The sequence below is a fragment of the Myotis davidii genome, unplaced genomic scaffold (genome assembly GCF_000327345.1).
Source record: "Myotis davidii unplaced genomic scaffold, ASM32734v1 scaffold1134, whole genome shotgun sequence".
NCBI classification, from domain to species: domain Eukaryota; kingdom Metazoa; phylum Chordata; class Mammalia; order Chiroptera; family Vespertilionidae; genus Myotis; species Myotis davidii.
The window spans coordinates 698073-712654 of record NW_006286229.1 but is presented as its reverse complement, the minus strand read 5'-3'; the positions used below and the strand labels follow the sequence as shown (position 1 = coordinate 712654).

At 39.0% G+C, this 14582-nt stretch overlaps 1 protein-coding gene across 12 annotated transcripts in view; it reads right to left on the bottom strand.

Moving 5' to 3' along the window:
• The window catches only part of R3HDM2 (R3H domain containing 2), a 126894-nt gene that overhangs the window by 38104 nt on the left and 74208 nt on the right, over positions 1-14582 (bottom strand). For 9 of the 12 annotated variants that reach the window (XM_006757336.2, XM_006757337.2, XM_006757344.2 and 6 more), the window contains 3 exons: positions 7463-7662; positions 4373-4396; positions 2630-2671 (listed from right to left, as the gene is read on the bottom strand). In XM_006757336.2, the coding sequence (XP_006757399.1) occupies positions 2630-2671; positions 4373-4396; positions 7463-7662 (266 nt within the window). The remainder of the gene's footprint in view (positions 1-2629; positions 2672-4372; positions 4397-7462; positions 7663-14582) is intronic. The other 3 variants (XM_006757339.2, XM_006757345.2, XM_006757347.2) reach the window with 1 other exon arrangement.

Here is a 14582-nt window from a genome sequence, read left to right as displayed (position 1 = left end):
CTGTTTTTCAATAAAACTGTGATAAAAATACTTAAAGAGCTGTTGTGAGAATTAGATGACATAAAGTATGTAAACATACGTATCATAAATAGTGCCTAGTGTACAGTAGACAGTAAATGCTAAATGACTCTAAACCTTAGGTGGTAACGATGGAAAGAAGTGTCTAAGAAAAGAATAAGAAGAAAGATAGAAAAACCATTCTAACAATTGGGAATTAATGTGATAAAAAGTGAATCCATTTGGTTTATTTCTACTGGTGGGAGAATCCCAAAAAGGTCTGAAATCCATTTTGCAAATCACTGCTCTCCTAGGGATCTTCAAAGTCAAAAACTATAGAGCAGCGGTTCTCAACCTGTGGGTCGCAACCCCTTTGGGGGTCAAACGACCCTTTCACAGGGGTCGCCTAAGACCATCGGAAAACACATATATAATTACATATTGTTTTTGTGATTAATCACTATGCTTTAATTATGTTTAATTTGTAACAATTAAATTGGGGGTCACTATAACATGAGGAACTGTATTAAAGGGTTGCAGCATTAGGAAGGTTGAGAACCACTGCCATAGAGTGACTTATAAGAAATTTACCTATAAACATTTACTGAGTTCTTACAATACAATCGAGGTTTACCATGAATACAAAAGTACAAAACTTGGTATATGTATTCTATGTAGAGCAGTATAGTGAAAAATATTTGCAAGTCTGTCCTGGACCATGTGGCTAAGTTAGAGCGCCAGCCCAAGCACCGAAGTGTCACAGGTTTGATTCCTGATCAAGGGCACATACTTGGATTGCATGTTGGATACCCCTCCTGGTGGGGTCATCAATGGGAGGCAACTAATCAATGTGTCTCTTTCACATCAATGTCTCTCTCTCTCCTCCTTCTTTTTCACTCTCTCTTAAAAAAACAAACAACAAAAAAAAACTCAATGAAAAAATATCCTCGGGTGAGGATTAACAAAAACAAAACAAACAAATAAAAAACTTGTAAGTCTGAAGAACTGATTTCAAGCCTAGTTCTGCCACTTACTAATAAATGTCCTTTGTCAAACACACTCAGTCGCTATAAGCCCAAGTTTCCTCAACTGTAAAATGAAGATAATAACTATCTTACTTAACTCAAAAAGTTCAGGAAGGCCCTAGGTCAGTGGTCGGCAAACTCATTAGTCAACAGAGCCAAATATCAACAGTACAACGATTGAAATTTCTTTTGAGAGCCAAATTTTTTAAACTTAAACTATATAGGTAGGTACATTGTTATTAACTTAGTTAGGGTACTCCTAAGCTGGCCTTTGCTAAAAACATCCTCAATCTGATTGAGGTACGTTTGCTGAGGTCGACCCCTTCCAACTCTCCCATCCACACTCGTCTTGTATACTTTTTCGTCTATCTCCTTTCCGAAAACCGACTTCTGCGCATGGGCCACCAGGTTTCAATTGCGCGCTCACACGAGGTATTTTGTGGAAGAGCCACACTCAAGGGGCCAAAGAGCTGCATGTGGCTCACGAGCCGCAGTTTGCCGACCACTACCCTAGGTGGTTTGGCTCAGCGGATAGAGCAGCCTGCGGACTGAAGGGTCCCAGGTTCGATTTCAGTCAGGGGCACATGCTCGGGTTGCAGGGTCGATCCCAGGTGGGGGGCATGCAGGAGGCAGCCAAACGGTGGTTCTCTCTCATCATTGATGCTTCTATCTCTATCTATCTCCCTCTCCCTTCCTCTCTGAAATCAATAAATATATATTTTAAAAAAAGAAAGAAAAAAGTTCAGGAAGAAGTGACATTGCAGTGAACACCCTCTGATTGAACTTTAATGTCAAGAACATCACTGCGGATTAGGCCATATAAAGCAAGATGCAGATTTATCATACATAGTGGCCTTCTTTAAACCCAAGTAACAAAATGGCTGGGCCACTCTCAAATTCTGCCATTATTTTTCAGGGGGAAAAGGGTGGATACCCTTAATTATTACTTCTGGTGATAATTCTTCCCACTGCAAGAAAAGTTTAACATTTTACAGTTTTCCAACTAAAATTAATATGCTAGCACACACTAATAATATACAGTCCTTCCTGGTAACACTACTTAAAATAATCTGTGATGTGCTAATTTTATCATACAATGATTAAAAACTAAGTCTTCCTCCTTGTCCAACCTAAAAAGTAAAATATATATTTTAAAAAAGGGCTATATTTTTAGGATGTTCAAAATCTTGAATAATTTCTACCAATGGGGCATGATTAATCTAAAAAAAAATTCATAAAGAAAAAAATGTTGAGGGAAAAAAGTAGGAGTCATATAGCAGCTATTCTCAGAGAAGCCAGAGCTGAGTAGAGAAACTAGCATTACAGTAGAACTAGGACAAATTTGCTCAGGCTTTTGTGGGTATCCCACAGTTAACAGAAATACATGTGGCTGAACCAGAGATAATGGAGAAAAATATAGCCAAACCTTACAATAGGATATGTATGCATGCATGTCTCTCTGTGTGTACATGTGTATGTATATTCACAATTAGGCAGAAACCTTCACCTATGTATAATGCAAATAAATGAGATATTAGTGATAAGTTTATTTGTAAAATGCATTACTAATAACACCAGGAAAGAAATTATAGAGAAAAGGTGCTCACCTTGGCTCTTTTCCTGGCATGACCATGGTTGGATGTCCGCCTCTGTTAGAAGGGGATTAGAAAATATTAAAGATGGGGAAAATCAACACAAGTTAAAAGCAATACAAGTTTACAAAGAGAAAGCACTAACTGCAAAACTGTTGCATAGCCAAATTATGATGAGACCCACTTGGTGTGGTTATTCCCCTGTGCTATAACTCTAGCAACCATGACACAGAAGCCACTACAGGCCACTTACAGACAAATCACCATTCACCATGCAGACAAAAAGTAGGAAGATATTGACTGGTTGGCCTATTCCACAGATTGATAAAAATTACTTTTGGGTAAACCACAGAACACTCTTGTTTATGATACTCGTGGACATGAAATATGACTCCTAACCATCACTTATAATAATATCTTTATAGGACAATCCATTCAGAGTTCCAATCTGAAATATCCAAATCACCTATCCCTATTGCTGCTGAAATGGAATAAAGATCGTGTCAACCGTCTTCCTCCGACAATTGTCCCAGTTGTAAGCTCCTGGTGGTGGCTCTTATTATAGACTGCCTGGGTCAGGAATACAAGATGGGACAGGATAAAAAGTAGGGAGAATGGAAGATATGGATAAGACCTCCGGAGCAAAGGGAGGATAAGGAGAATGGGTAAGGAATAGGGTAGAAGATGAAGGATGAGGGCCTGAGTTTGGAGGAGGGAAGAAAAAACTAATTAATTGATGAAGTTTCTGAACAGCTGAAAAGTCAAAATTCGGCTTTTGGAAAGAGGGTGGGTAGGATTATGTACAGGATGAGGTACTTAGGGCTTCTGAGATGATTAGAATGGAACTCACTGGCACTGGAGTAGAAGAGAACTGAGGCAGGTGGGCTGGGGAGGGAAAACAAGACAGAGTCAGAGTACCAGCACACTCCTGGGTAGGTGAGGATTTCCTTTTCTTCGTTGTCTTCTCTAGTTACTGAACAAGACAACTCCAATGCAAAATAGAGAACCGGAAGAGTGAATGGAAAGAGTAAGAAATGACAATGATGGTGGATCTGGTCAGTGGCAAGATCTTACAGTAAGGGAAGAGTAAGAGTCCAGGAATATGAAATAGTATTTTGTCATTATTTTTTCAGATAGGTAATAACACAAACATTCAAGAGGTATTAATGGGGGCATCTGTCCTCCAGCTACCTGGTTCTCTCAATTAATACTGAATTTCTTATAATCTTTCCAGAGATCTTTTATGCAAATAAGCTTATCGTACATGTGTATGCACACAAGTTTATTTGTTTTTAAGCCAAATAGAAGTAGGTTGTACACATTTCTCTGAACCTTGCTTTTAAACTATTTTTTTTCATGGATATCGTTTTATAGAAGATCTACTGTCTTTATTAATGGCTACATGGTATTCCATTGTATGGCTGTTTTATAACTTATTTTACCAATCCCTTAAATTGCACCATTTTGGAAGTTTCTGAATGTTTGTTAGTATAAACAATGTTTCAATGACCATACACTGAGTATACCTAAAAATAAAGTATATTTTTATCCATTTAAAAATTTTATACAGTAAAGTATTACCAATTGCCTTTCAATGAGGTTTTATCAATTTATAACCCTACAGCAATGTATGTATAAATCTGCTTATTTTCCAGAATGGATAGTTTTCATTCAATAGTCAAATATATATTAAAAGCATAATATATCTACTAGACACCATGGTAACTACTAGAGGATACAGAGATAAAAGACACAAACCTTGTCAAAAAGGAACTCATAATCCTGTTGAAGAAGACAAATAGACAATTACAATATAGTACATTAAGTATATTACAGAGGTTCTTGTGGAGTGCTACAGGAACACACAGCATAAGTGTCAAAGTCAGACCTTAGCAATATTGAGTGCCTGTAAGGAATTGTGCTGGGCCTTAGAGATACAATGATAAGCCCAAACTGACCTAATCCTGGGCCTCAGAGCTTAGAGTTCTGTGGAGAAGATAGACATTAATTGAAGAATTATACAATTTAGATCTGCAATGGATGAGTAAGGTTGTCAAGGAAGGCTTCTGGGAGAAAGACACATTTGGATTGAGTTTGGAAGGATAAATGGATACTAGACAGATGTTGGCAGAGGGGATTTAGGGGCTGGAGGAGACCAGGGAAAGAATACAAAGGAAGGCATTCTAGGCAGAGAAAGCTTGTACAAAAGCATGCTTTCCCAAAACTTTTCAGTCTCTATTTATAATAAGGTCAAAGATTCCTATCACATAGGCTGAAGAATAGGACGCCAGAGGTGGATGACTGGCAGGTAAGGGACTAGGTCACAATATGTAAGGCAGACAAATCTGGGACTTAGCCTAGGGCAGTAAGATACACAGAAAGTTTGAGTAGAATTAACACAATCAGATCTTTATTTCACAACCATCTTTCTAAAGCAGTATGGTAAATGAATCAGAAGGAATTACAATTTTAAAGGCAGAAAGTCCAGCTAGGAGGCCATAACCAGTTGGTTAACTGAAGGACCCATCTAAGTTCAATATATGTTAAAAGTCAGAGCCTGCCCATTCTAAACTGAATCTCAGAACCTGCCTTTTATAGCACTGTTTCCATGCAAAAGATGTTCTGAGCTCCAATTGCTGATTCCAAGAATATGTTTCACACAGTATAAATAATCAAAGTCCCCTTCCCCCAAACTTTTCACTTCCAGTGCATAACAGGCGCTCCCTTGACAGCATCAGTAAGATTCTTGGGGAGACTTCTAGAGTGTGAGTCAGGGGGAAGGTAGGGAAAAGAATAGCACTTTTAGTGTTGTTGAAGGGGTACATGATCTTTTGGGAAATGGTAGAGGGGAGAGGGCTTCCAAAGGGTGGCCAAAAAGACTGGAGACTTTGTAGAAGGAGCAGGGGCTCCAGTAGATGGCAGCAGCAGCTCCACTGCTCTAAGGAGCTGCAAAGGAGTCAGAGGGGAAACAGGTTCCCTTCTCCCTGCCCAACTATTTGTATATCTATGTGAAGACATTTTTAAACCAAGTGAGTGTCCATAAGGCATATAAAACCTATAAACATCCTTTCTTTTCTACCTGTCTTAAAGAAATACATAAAATGGGAGTTCAGAACACAGCTTAAAATAATCTCCTGAGAACAGAGTAACTTGGACCCAAAAGTTCATTTAATTATCATCTTCCAAGTACCATGACAGTGCATAATTAAACATTCTTCATATCTTCCCTAGTGAATTAAAATTCATTATTGGTACCAGTGGAGGCTAGACGTATAGATGAAACAGTGGCAGACTGTCTCCACAAACTCTGGAAGGATAGGCAGGGAATGACAACTCACATGCAAGATAATGTAAGGAAAAGCAGCCAGGACAGAGATCTGACAAACTGTTAAGAGGAAAGACAGAAAAGCAGGCAGCTAGAGAACATAATATTTCAAAGAGCTGTCTGATTTTAATTCATCTCTTTATGTTGTTGCTGTTTTAATCTTTATTTATTTATTTATTTTTCAAAATATATTTTATTGATTTTTTTACAGAGAGAAAGGGAGAGAGACAGAGTTAGAAACATCGATGAGAGAGAAACATGGATCAGCTGCCTCCTGCACATCTCCCACTGGGGATGTGCCCGCAACCCAGGTACATGTCCTTGACCGGAATCGAATCCGGGACCCTTCAGTCCGCAGGCTGACGCTCTATCCACTGAGCCAAACCGGTTTCGGCCTGTTTTAATCTTTAAAGAAGACAAGGCCTAGGTGTATTGGGTTGTCAAGGGAAATTATGCTTTAAGTTTCCAGACTCTCCAAAATGTTGGTGCTACTGCTTTTTAAACTAATATACTAGAGTTAACAGTCTATTTCCTAAGCATATAATAAATACTAGTTTCACTGCTGGGCATGAAGGAAAGGTTATATGTAATTTGGGCTAGGATAACAGGGGAAACCAGCAGAGACCACGGAAGAAGAGAAGGACTCGAACAAGTAAGCTAGATGAGACTCAGAGTCTGGGATGCCTGGGTACAGAGGAGCCCTGAAGGAAGCTCAGCTGACCATCACCTATTGCTATCATGTCTGCACTGTCATATGAATCTGGATGAAGAACATTGCAACCAAAGAGTGAAATTCCTCCCACTTACATTTTCCCCACTTACATTTTCCAAGTAGCAAGTTCAGAGACTATTTCTGAACCAGAAAATGCTGACTGCTTTAACACAACCAGGATATGAATTTAACACTGTGTAAAACCAGGCAGCCCCAGTTTTAAGAATTTCTTGTATGAGCCATATTATGACTTGTTAAATATGTGTTTGTATACAGTTTATTTTTATTTTATTATTTTTTAAAATATATTTTATTGATTTTTTACAGAGAGGAAGGGAGAATGAGAGGGATAGAGAGTTAGAAACATCGATGAGAGAGAAACATTGATTCAGCTGCTTCCTGCACACTCCCAACTGGGGATGTACCCGCAACCAAGGTACATGCCCTTAACTGGAATCGAACCTGGGACCCTTCAGTCCTTCAGTCCACAGGCCGACGCTCTATCCACTGAGCCAAACCGGTCAGGGCTACAGTTTATTTTTTGATAGTTAAAAAATATCAAAATATAGCAAGAAGCAGTGTAACTCAGATCTACATGGGTTAGGGCTTTCACTCCTGTCTTCTTTTGACTTCTTTATGGAATCTATGGCAAAAAAGGAGGGAGATATTTCTTGAGAGCTGAAGTTGGGTTTTTAGGGAGAATCAAGTGTTCTTATAAGTGACTGGCTTCCTATAGATCCCCCATCGCCACCTATAAAGACCCTTCTGTTCAGTTATAAAGAGTGTGCATATATGCACTTCTAATCCTTACCTGTGTCTCCTGACGCAAACTGGTATCTTCACTCTCTTTGTCAATTTCTTCTTTACTTGGAGTCTTAGATATAAACTTGTTTTTGCTTACAGATTCTTCTACCAGTTTTTTTTCTGATTCTTTCATTATTTCCAGGGTCTCTTGAGTAGTGTTACTATTAGACATCTTCTTCAATAGAATACAGTAGACTCTATGGACTCCTAAAGAAACATCAAATGCATTAAATAAGAGGTGTGTATTTATACTTAACACATCACACAAGACTTGTATTGCACATACAAGTCTTCAGTGGCTTCCCTATAACCCAGAAAAAGGCCCTCTGACAAACACTATCTTTGGATCTGTTTATTTTCCTCTTTTGGTTGTTGTTTTGTTAATCCTCGCCTGAGTATATTTTTCCATTGATTTTTAGAGAGAATAGAAGGGAGAGGGAGAGACAGAGAGAAACATCGATGTGAAAGAGACACATCAATTGGTTACTTCCTGCAAACACCCTGACTAGGGCCAGGGAATCTGCAACCAAGGTACATGCCCTTGACTGGAATCGAACCCAGGACCCTTCAGTCCGCAGGCCGACACTCTATCTAATGAGCCAAACTGGCTAGGGCTGTTTATTTTCCTTTTTAAAAAAGCTTTATTGAGGTAAAACTTTATACAATAAACTGCATATAGTTAAAATGTACAGTTTAATGAGTTACAATGGTTTCACATGCATATATTTGTGAAACCATCACCACAACCAAAGTAATAAGCACATTTATCACCCCAAACTTTGCCCCTTCTCTTTGGTAAATCCCTCCTCCCTTCCCTGCCTTTCCCAGCCAACCACTGATCTGCTGGCACTACACATTCGTCTCCATTTTCTAGAATTTTAGTCATAATTATCTGAATTATTTTACTCAGCACAATTATTTTGAGAGTCACCAGGATTTGGTTCTAAAGTAATGTAGTATGAATCCTCTTGGCACCTATTTCCCTCCCTTGTTCCCTACAGCAATCTGCACACATTTTTAGCTTGAGCACTTCAAAGAGTTAACTCACTAGACTCTCCAGAAAGAAAAATCTATAATAATAAAAGCATAATATGCTAATTAGACCGGATGACCTTCCGGACGGAGGGAAGCCCAGGTCCTGGGTGCCTGCCGGCGGCCAGAGAGAAGCTGGTGCCAACAGCTGGGGGAAGGAAGGCCTACTCTTTTTAAAAAAATTTAATTTACTTGTTTAAACAGTAGTATATATGTCTCCTTTTTTTCCCCATTGACCTTCCTCCAGCCTCCACTACTCCCCAGCACAGGCCCCCCCCCACACACACACACAGTGTCTTGTGTCCATTGGAGGAAGGCCTACACTTGTATGAATTTCGTGCATAGGGCCTCTAGTATATTATAAAGCTCCATTCACTAACAGAGAGGACTGATCTCCTTTCCTAAGGGAGAAATTCCACAGCTATCACAAACCACAACATTGTTATCAACTTCAAGCCTCTCCCCCATCAAAAAGCAGCAAAATAAAAAAAATGGTTATAGAATCTTAATTTTTTCCTTTACCTTAAGCAAGCTGAAAAAGCAAAAAGAGTACTCCAGTTATATGTCCTTCAGAAAGACTGGGTCTCTCCCTGGAGGAAGGGAGAATCTTTTCTTTGCTATTCACTATTTTTATTCAGTCATTCTACTGCATTCCACGGATACAGAGTATCTGTAGTGCAGGGGTGGCCGGCTCTTTATCACTTACTATTGCTACCTGGGAAGTCCTGTAATGAAGTCAACACAGTTTTCCAAGTATACATTTAAAAATATATTTTATTGATTTTTTATAGAGAGGAAGGAAAAGGGATAGAGAGTTAGACATCGATGAGAGAGAAACATCGATCAGCTGTCTCCTGCACACTCCCTACTGGGGATGTGCCTGCAACCAAGGTACATGCCCTTGACCGGAATTGAACCTGGGACCCTTGAATCCGCAGGCCAACGCTCTATCCACTGAGCCAAACCGGCTAGGGCCCAAGTATACATTTAGAAACAGAAGTGAATGCTCTACACAGATTCATGTCCACAATTACTGAAGTCAAACACGCTTAGCTCTAACAATGGTTTGCAGAGGTTTCTCCTTACATGGTTAATGACTGTATTTTAATCCTGAATACTTTCCCTCCTTTAAAAATAGACTGAAAACTCTCCCAAATGTCATGTCTATTCCATGTAGCGCTAGAAATGAGCTAAACAAACAATCAGCAATGCTTTAAAAAAACCTTTCACACTAGACATATTTTCATTTTTCAAATCAGTTTAACGGCTAAGACCCAAAGACTAAGACTCTTAAGAAGCACAGGTAAGTTCATCCTGGCATAAGATAGTCTGCAAGATCATCGCTTTGTTTACCTTGTGGCGGCTCTTGAGCAGCTGTCTAGAAACTTAGTTTGCATAGTGCTAGATATATTCCCTTTAAAAGGCCAGAAAGTCATTCATACAATCACAGTCATACATCTGAATTTAAAGATGAGAAGTGTGGGAAGAAACTGACTATAAAAGAAAATGGCCGATGTTCTATTTTTTAGTTAATTGATTCAGTACCTAGAGACTTCTATAAAAAGAGTTATAACCTACAGAGCTTTATGGATCATTGGTTGTACATAAGAACTGCATATACACATATATTTATCCACCTCCCCTCTCCATGAGTAAATCAAGCCTCCATTCTCTTCAGTTTGAAATATAGTAAAACTTGGTGCATGCCCTCTCCGTATCCCTTAGCTCGAAAACATTAATAATGATCAGAATCAGAAAAGTTCTTATATATCACCTCATGTAATCTCCCCGCATGCCCCCAAAGAAGAGCTCCTGGAAAACTCCTGGGACAGATAATTTCACTAATTCTTAAACAGTTTTAACTGTTATATACTGTAGTTGCACCCTACCACAGGCTACAAACTGCTTCAATCTTTATTCTAAATCTGCCTTAGGATCACACAAAATTAAGTTTACTTCTTTTTTACATGATACCAGGGGTGGGCAAACTTTTTGACTTGAGGGCCACAATGGGTTCTTAAACTGGACCGGAGGGCCGGAACAAAAGCATGGATGGAGTGTTTGTGTGAACTAATATAAATTCAAAGTAAACATCATTACATAAAAGGATACGGTCTTTTTTTTCAATAGTTTTATTCATTTCAAATGGGCCGGATCCGGCCTGCGGGCCGTAGTTTGCCCACGGCTGTGATAGACCAACATTTTTCTTTTTTAGGCTTAAATAGCCTCACACAGATTTCTCTGTCAGAAAGAGAAGTTGAGGGGTGGGGAGGTGGTGGAATTGGATGAAAGTGGTCAGAAGGTACAAACTTCCAGTTATAGGATAAAGAAATACTAGGTATTTAATGTACAGCATAATGACTATAGTTAACATTGTGTATGGTATATTTGAAAAGACTTAAGAGTCTAAGTAGATCTTAATAAAGTTTTCACTATAAGGAGAAAAACATTTTTTGGTAACTATATGAGGAGATGGATGTTAACTAAATGTATTGTGTGGTAATCATTTCACAATATATAAATGTCAAGTCATTATGCGGTACACCTTAAACTTACACAGAGCTGTATGTCAATTAAATCGCAATAAAACTGGAGAGGGGGGTATAATATGGAAAAATACAAAGCAGCTGGTTGTTTCTTTTTCCAGGATGGTCCTCAATTATCAAATAGGTATATTTCTGCAAATCAGTGACAACTTTGCCACTCCTGTTCACATGTGGGTCAGAAAAGGCTCAACTATCTGACTAACTTCACAATGTCCCAGCACTGTTGCTCAGCCAAAGCACTAAGGAAAAAAACCCAATCAAACAAAAAATGATTTTTCTTAACAGTCATATTGGAATAGGGTCACATATTCTAACTCAAATTTTAAGAAGCCACATGGTTTCCAGGTTTCCTTCATTCATTGAGAAACAGAAAAACGTGCACTTTAGATATTTTAAGACATCCATAAAACAGACAGTGATTAATGAGTCTATTTTTAATAATTTTGAGAGTCCTCTCAACTGAGGTCACTGGCCTCTTGAAGAGCTGTGTAAAACAAAGTAATTCGTACTCTGAGGAAAAATAAAGCAGCAAAGGAAAAGGTACAGTAGCACTTTATACTGGCTGACTACTTAAATCTCCCCTTTCTTCTACACTCAATCTATCCCAGACTTTCTTCTGGTGTCTGCCTTCCTCTAAGGACACATGATCAGGGAAGGTGATCACATTCCTGAGACCTAGGAGGAAGATTTTAATTAGTTGGACCAATTGTGGTAATTCCTTTTCCTTTTTCCTGTTTTGGGAAGGGATAAATGACTCATCAACACTAAGACATGAGAGGATTTTGTTGGGTGGGTGCCTTCAAAGAACAGCTTCCTACTGTATTATTATTATTATTATTTTTTTAAAAAGGTCACTATAAAAAAAAGGTAGTTATCTTCTGCTGAAGGTTGTCTTATATGCAGATGATGCCTGGACTGTGGCAACATCTTACCAACACATGGAAGATGGTAGAGCAGAGAGAATAAGTCTGGATCCTTGATGCTGTGGTGCAGAACAGACATTGAATTAGTCAATCTGGACCCCGCCTACCTGCCCAGCTCTGTACTTCTTGATGTGTGAGGTCACAAATCCTCTTATCATTTAAGCTATTTTGAGTTGAGTTTACTGTTCCTTCTAGCTAAAAGCACCTGAGATAGTCAGAAAGGGTATGTTAAGCCCTGGCTGGTGTGGCTTGATTGATTGGAATGTCCTCCTGTACACTGAAAAGGTTTTGGGTCCAATTCCCACTCAGGGCACATATCTAAGTTGTGGGTTTGATCCCCAGTTGGGGTGCATATGAGAGGTAACCAATTGATACTTTTCTGTCGTATCAATGTTTCTCTCTCTAAAAAAATGAATAAACATCTCCAGGTGAGGATTAAAAAAAGAGGGAGGAGGGAGTATCTGGACCAGACAGAGAAACCTAGCTCCACACACAGAAATGACTGACAGGGACAGAGATAATAATAATCAGCTAAAAATTTTGGAATGTTTACAGGCACTATTCTAAGGTGCTTTATGTATCTCATTTAATCTTACTACAATCCTATGAGATAAATATTATTATCATCACTATTTTACAGATAAACTGAGTCACAGAGAAGTTAAATAATTTGCTAAATGGCATACAACTGGTACACGGAACAAGTAGGACTCAAAGTCAGGAAATACAGCTCTAGTGCTTGCTTTCTTAACCTTTATGCAATACTGCTTCTAACTAAGGTCAGGCAAGAAAATGAAAAGTCTATCAAAGATACAAAGGAGCCCTATCTGGTTTGGCTCAGTGGATAGAGCATCAGCCTGCGGACTGAAGGGTTTGGGTTTCATTTTGGTCAAGGGCACATGCCTGGGTTGCAGGCTTGATCCCCAGTAGGGGGCGTGCAGGAAGCGGCTGGTCAATGATTCTTTCTCATCACTGATGTTTCTATCTCTCTCTCCCTCTCATTTCCTCTCTAAAATCAATAAAAATATATTTTTTAAAAAGATAGAAAGGAATCATGGAATCTCATAATTGCAAGGGGACTGAGCTCCCTCCTCCTGCATCCATAGTCCTCCATAGTTAGGTTCCTGAATCATCAGAAACTCTGAAAAATGGTTGCACTGACCCTGATTGTATATACCTCTAGTGAAGGGAAAGTCTTTACCTCTAGATACAAACCTCTGTGTGTGTGTGTGTGTGTGTGTATGATAAAGGCAAAACTCATCTTCCTAATCTCACTTCCATGTCAGCCTCTTACAGAGGCAACTTTATCTTCATTTTCTAAACATTCCCAGCTTCTTAAATCAGGTCTTCATATCACATGGTCTTGAGTCTCCCTACCATTTTACTTGTAGGGTACAAGAGGCTGTCCTCAAGCTAACAAAGGCAAATAATGAGGGGTCAGAATGTTACTATTCTAGAGTCAAGATTCATCAGAAGATACACTGAGCTCAAAACAGAATTTCTTGAGCTCTTTCATCCTCCAAAATAACCTTTAACTATAGTCACTTCCAGTCCTATAATCCTAAGCAGAAGGCTCTCCTTACTTTTAGGGCATAAGGATTCCTGGAAACAAATTTTTCTGGGCCACACAAAAGCAAAAGATGTAGCTCAGGGACAAGACAATTAATTCACCTAAAAATAAAAAAGCCTTAAAAATAAAAAGTGAGACTAAAGCCAGTAGAAAAGGTTTAAAAGGCAGAGAAGTAATTTTCACTCTTCATGCTTTAGTATAGAGAGGAAACTGAGGCTTGGAAGGTTTTTTGGTGGGAGAAGAAAGGAACTATTTCATATGCAACTTGACCAGAACAAAGCAAAGACATTAAATTCCCAGGAGAGCCTAGATTTGTGCTTCCCTACAACCTATTTGTGCACATTGTACATTTCATCCAGGCAAACAGCACAATTTTAAGGCAGAATGTCTCCTGAGGACACTGAGTGGGCTCAAAGCTACACAGAGAGGGCTGTCAGAAGTGGGGGGCAAGGAGAGGGAGTGAGGAAATAAGATGATACAGGGGATGATGACTGGGAGCCAAGATTTAGCAATTTTCAGAGAGAATACTGCATATTCCCCATAAATTTTTTGACTGCCACGGTAAGTACCTGCCAGAGCACAGTGATATTATATATCCTTCCATCAACTCTATAAACAACTTTCTAGGCATTGGGCCAAAAAGAATACATTATATAGGGACACTCAGAAACAGAAGGGCAGTTTCATTTTCTTTCTTTCAATCCATGGCCAAATAGAATACAAGCACGAAGACAGTATCTAGAGGTTAAAAATGCTGACATACTCTATGGCAAAATACCTATAAACTTTCCAGTCCTTTACTAATTTGTATATCAAGACTAAATTACTCCTGCCCAGCGGTGTGGCTCAATGGTTGCACTTCAACTCATGAACCAGGAGGTCATGGTAGATTTCAGTCAGGGCACATGCCCAGGTTATGGGGGTGTGCAGGAGGTAGCCAACAGGTGATTCTCTCTCATCACTGATGTTGTCATCTCTCTCCCTCTCCCTTTCTTTCTCTGAAATCAATTAAAAAGAATATTTTTAAAAAGAGTAAATTACTCCAAATTGATACCC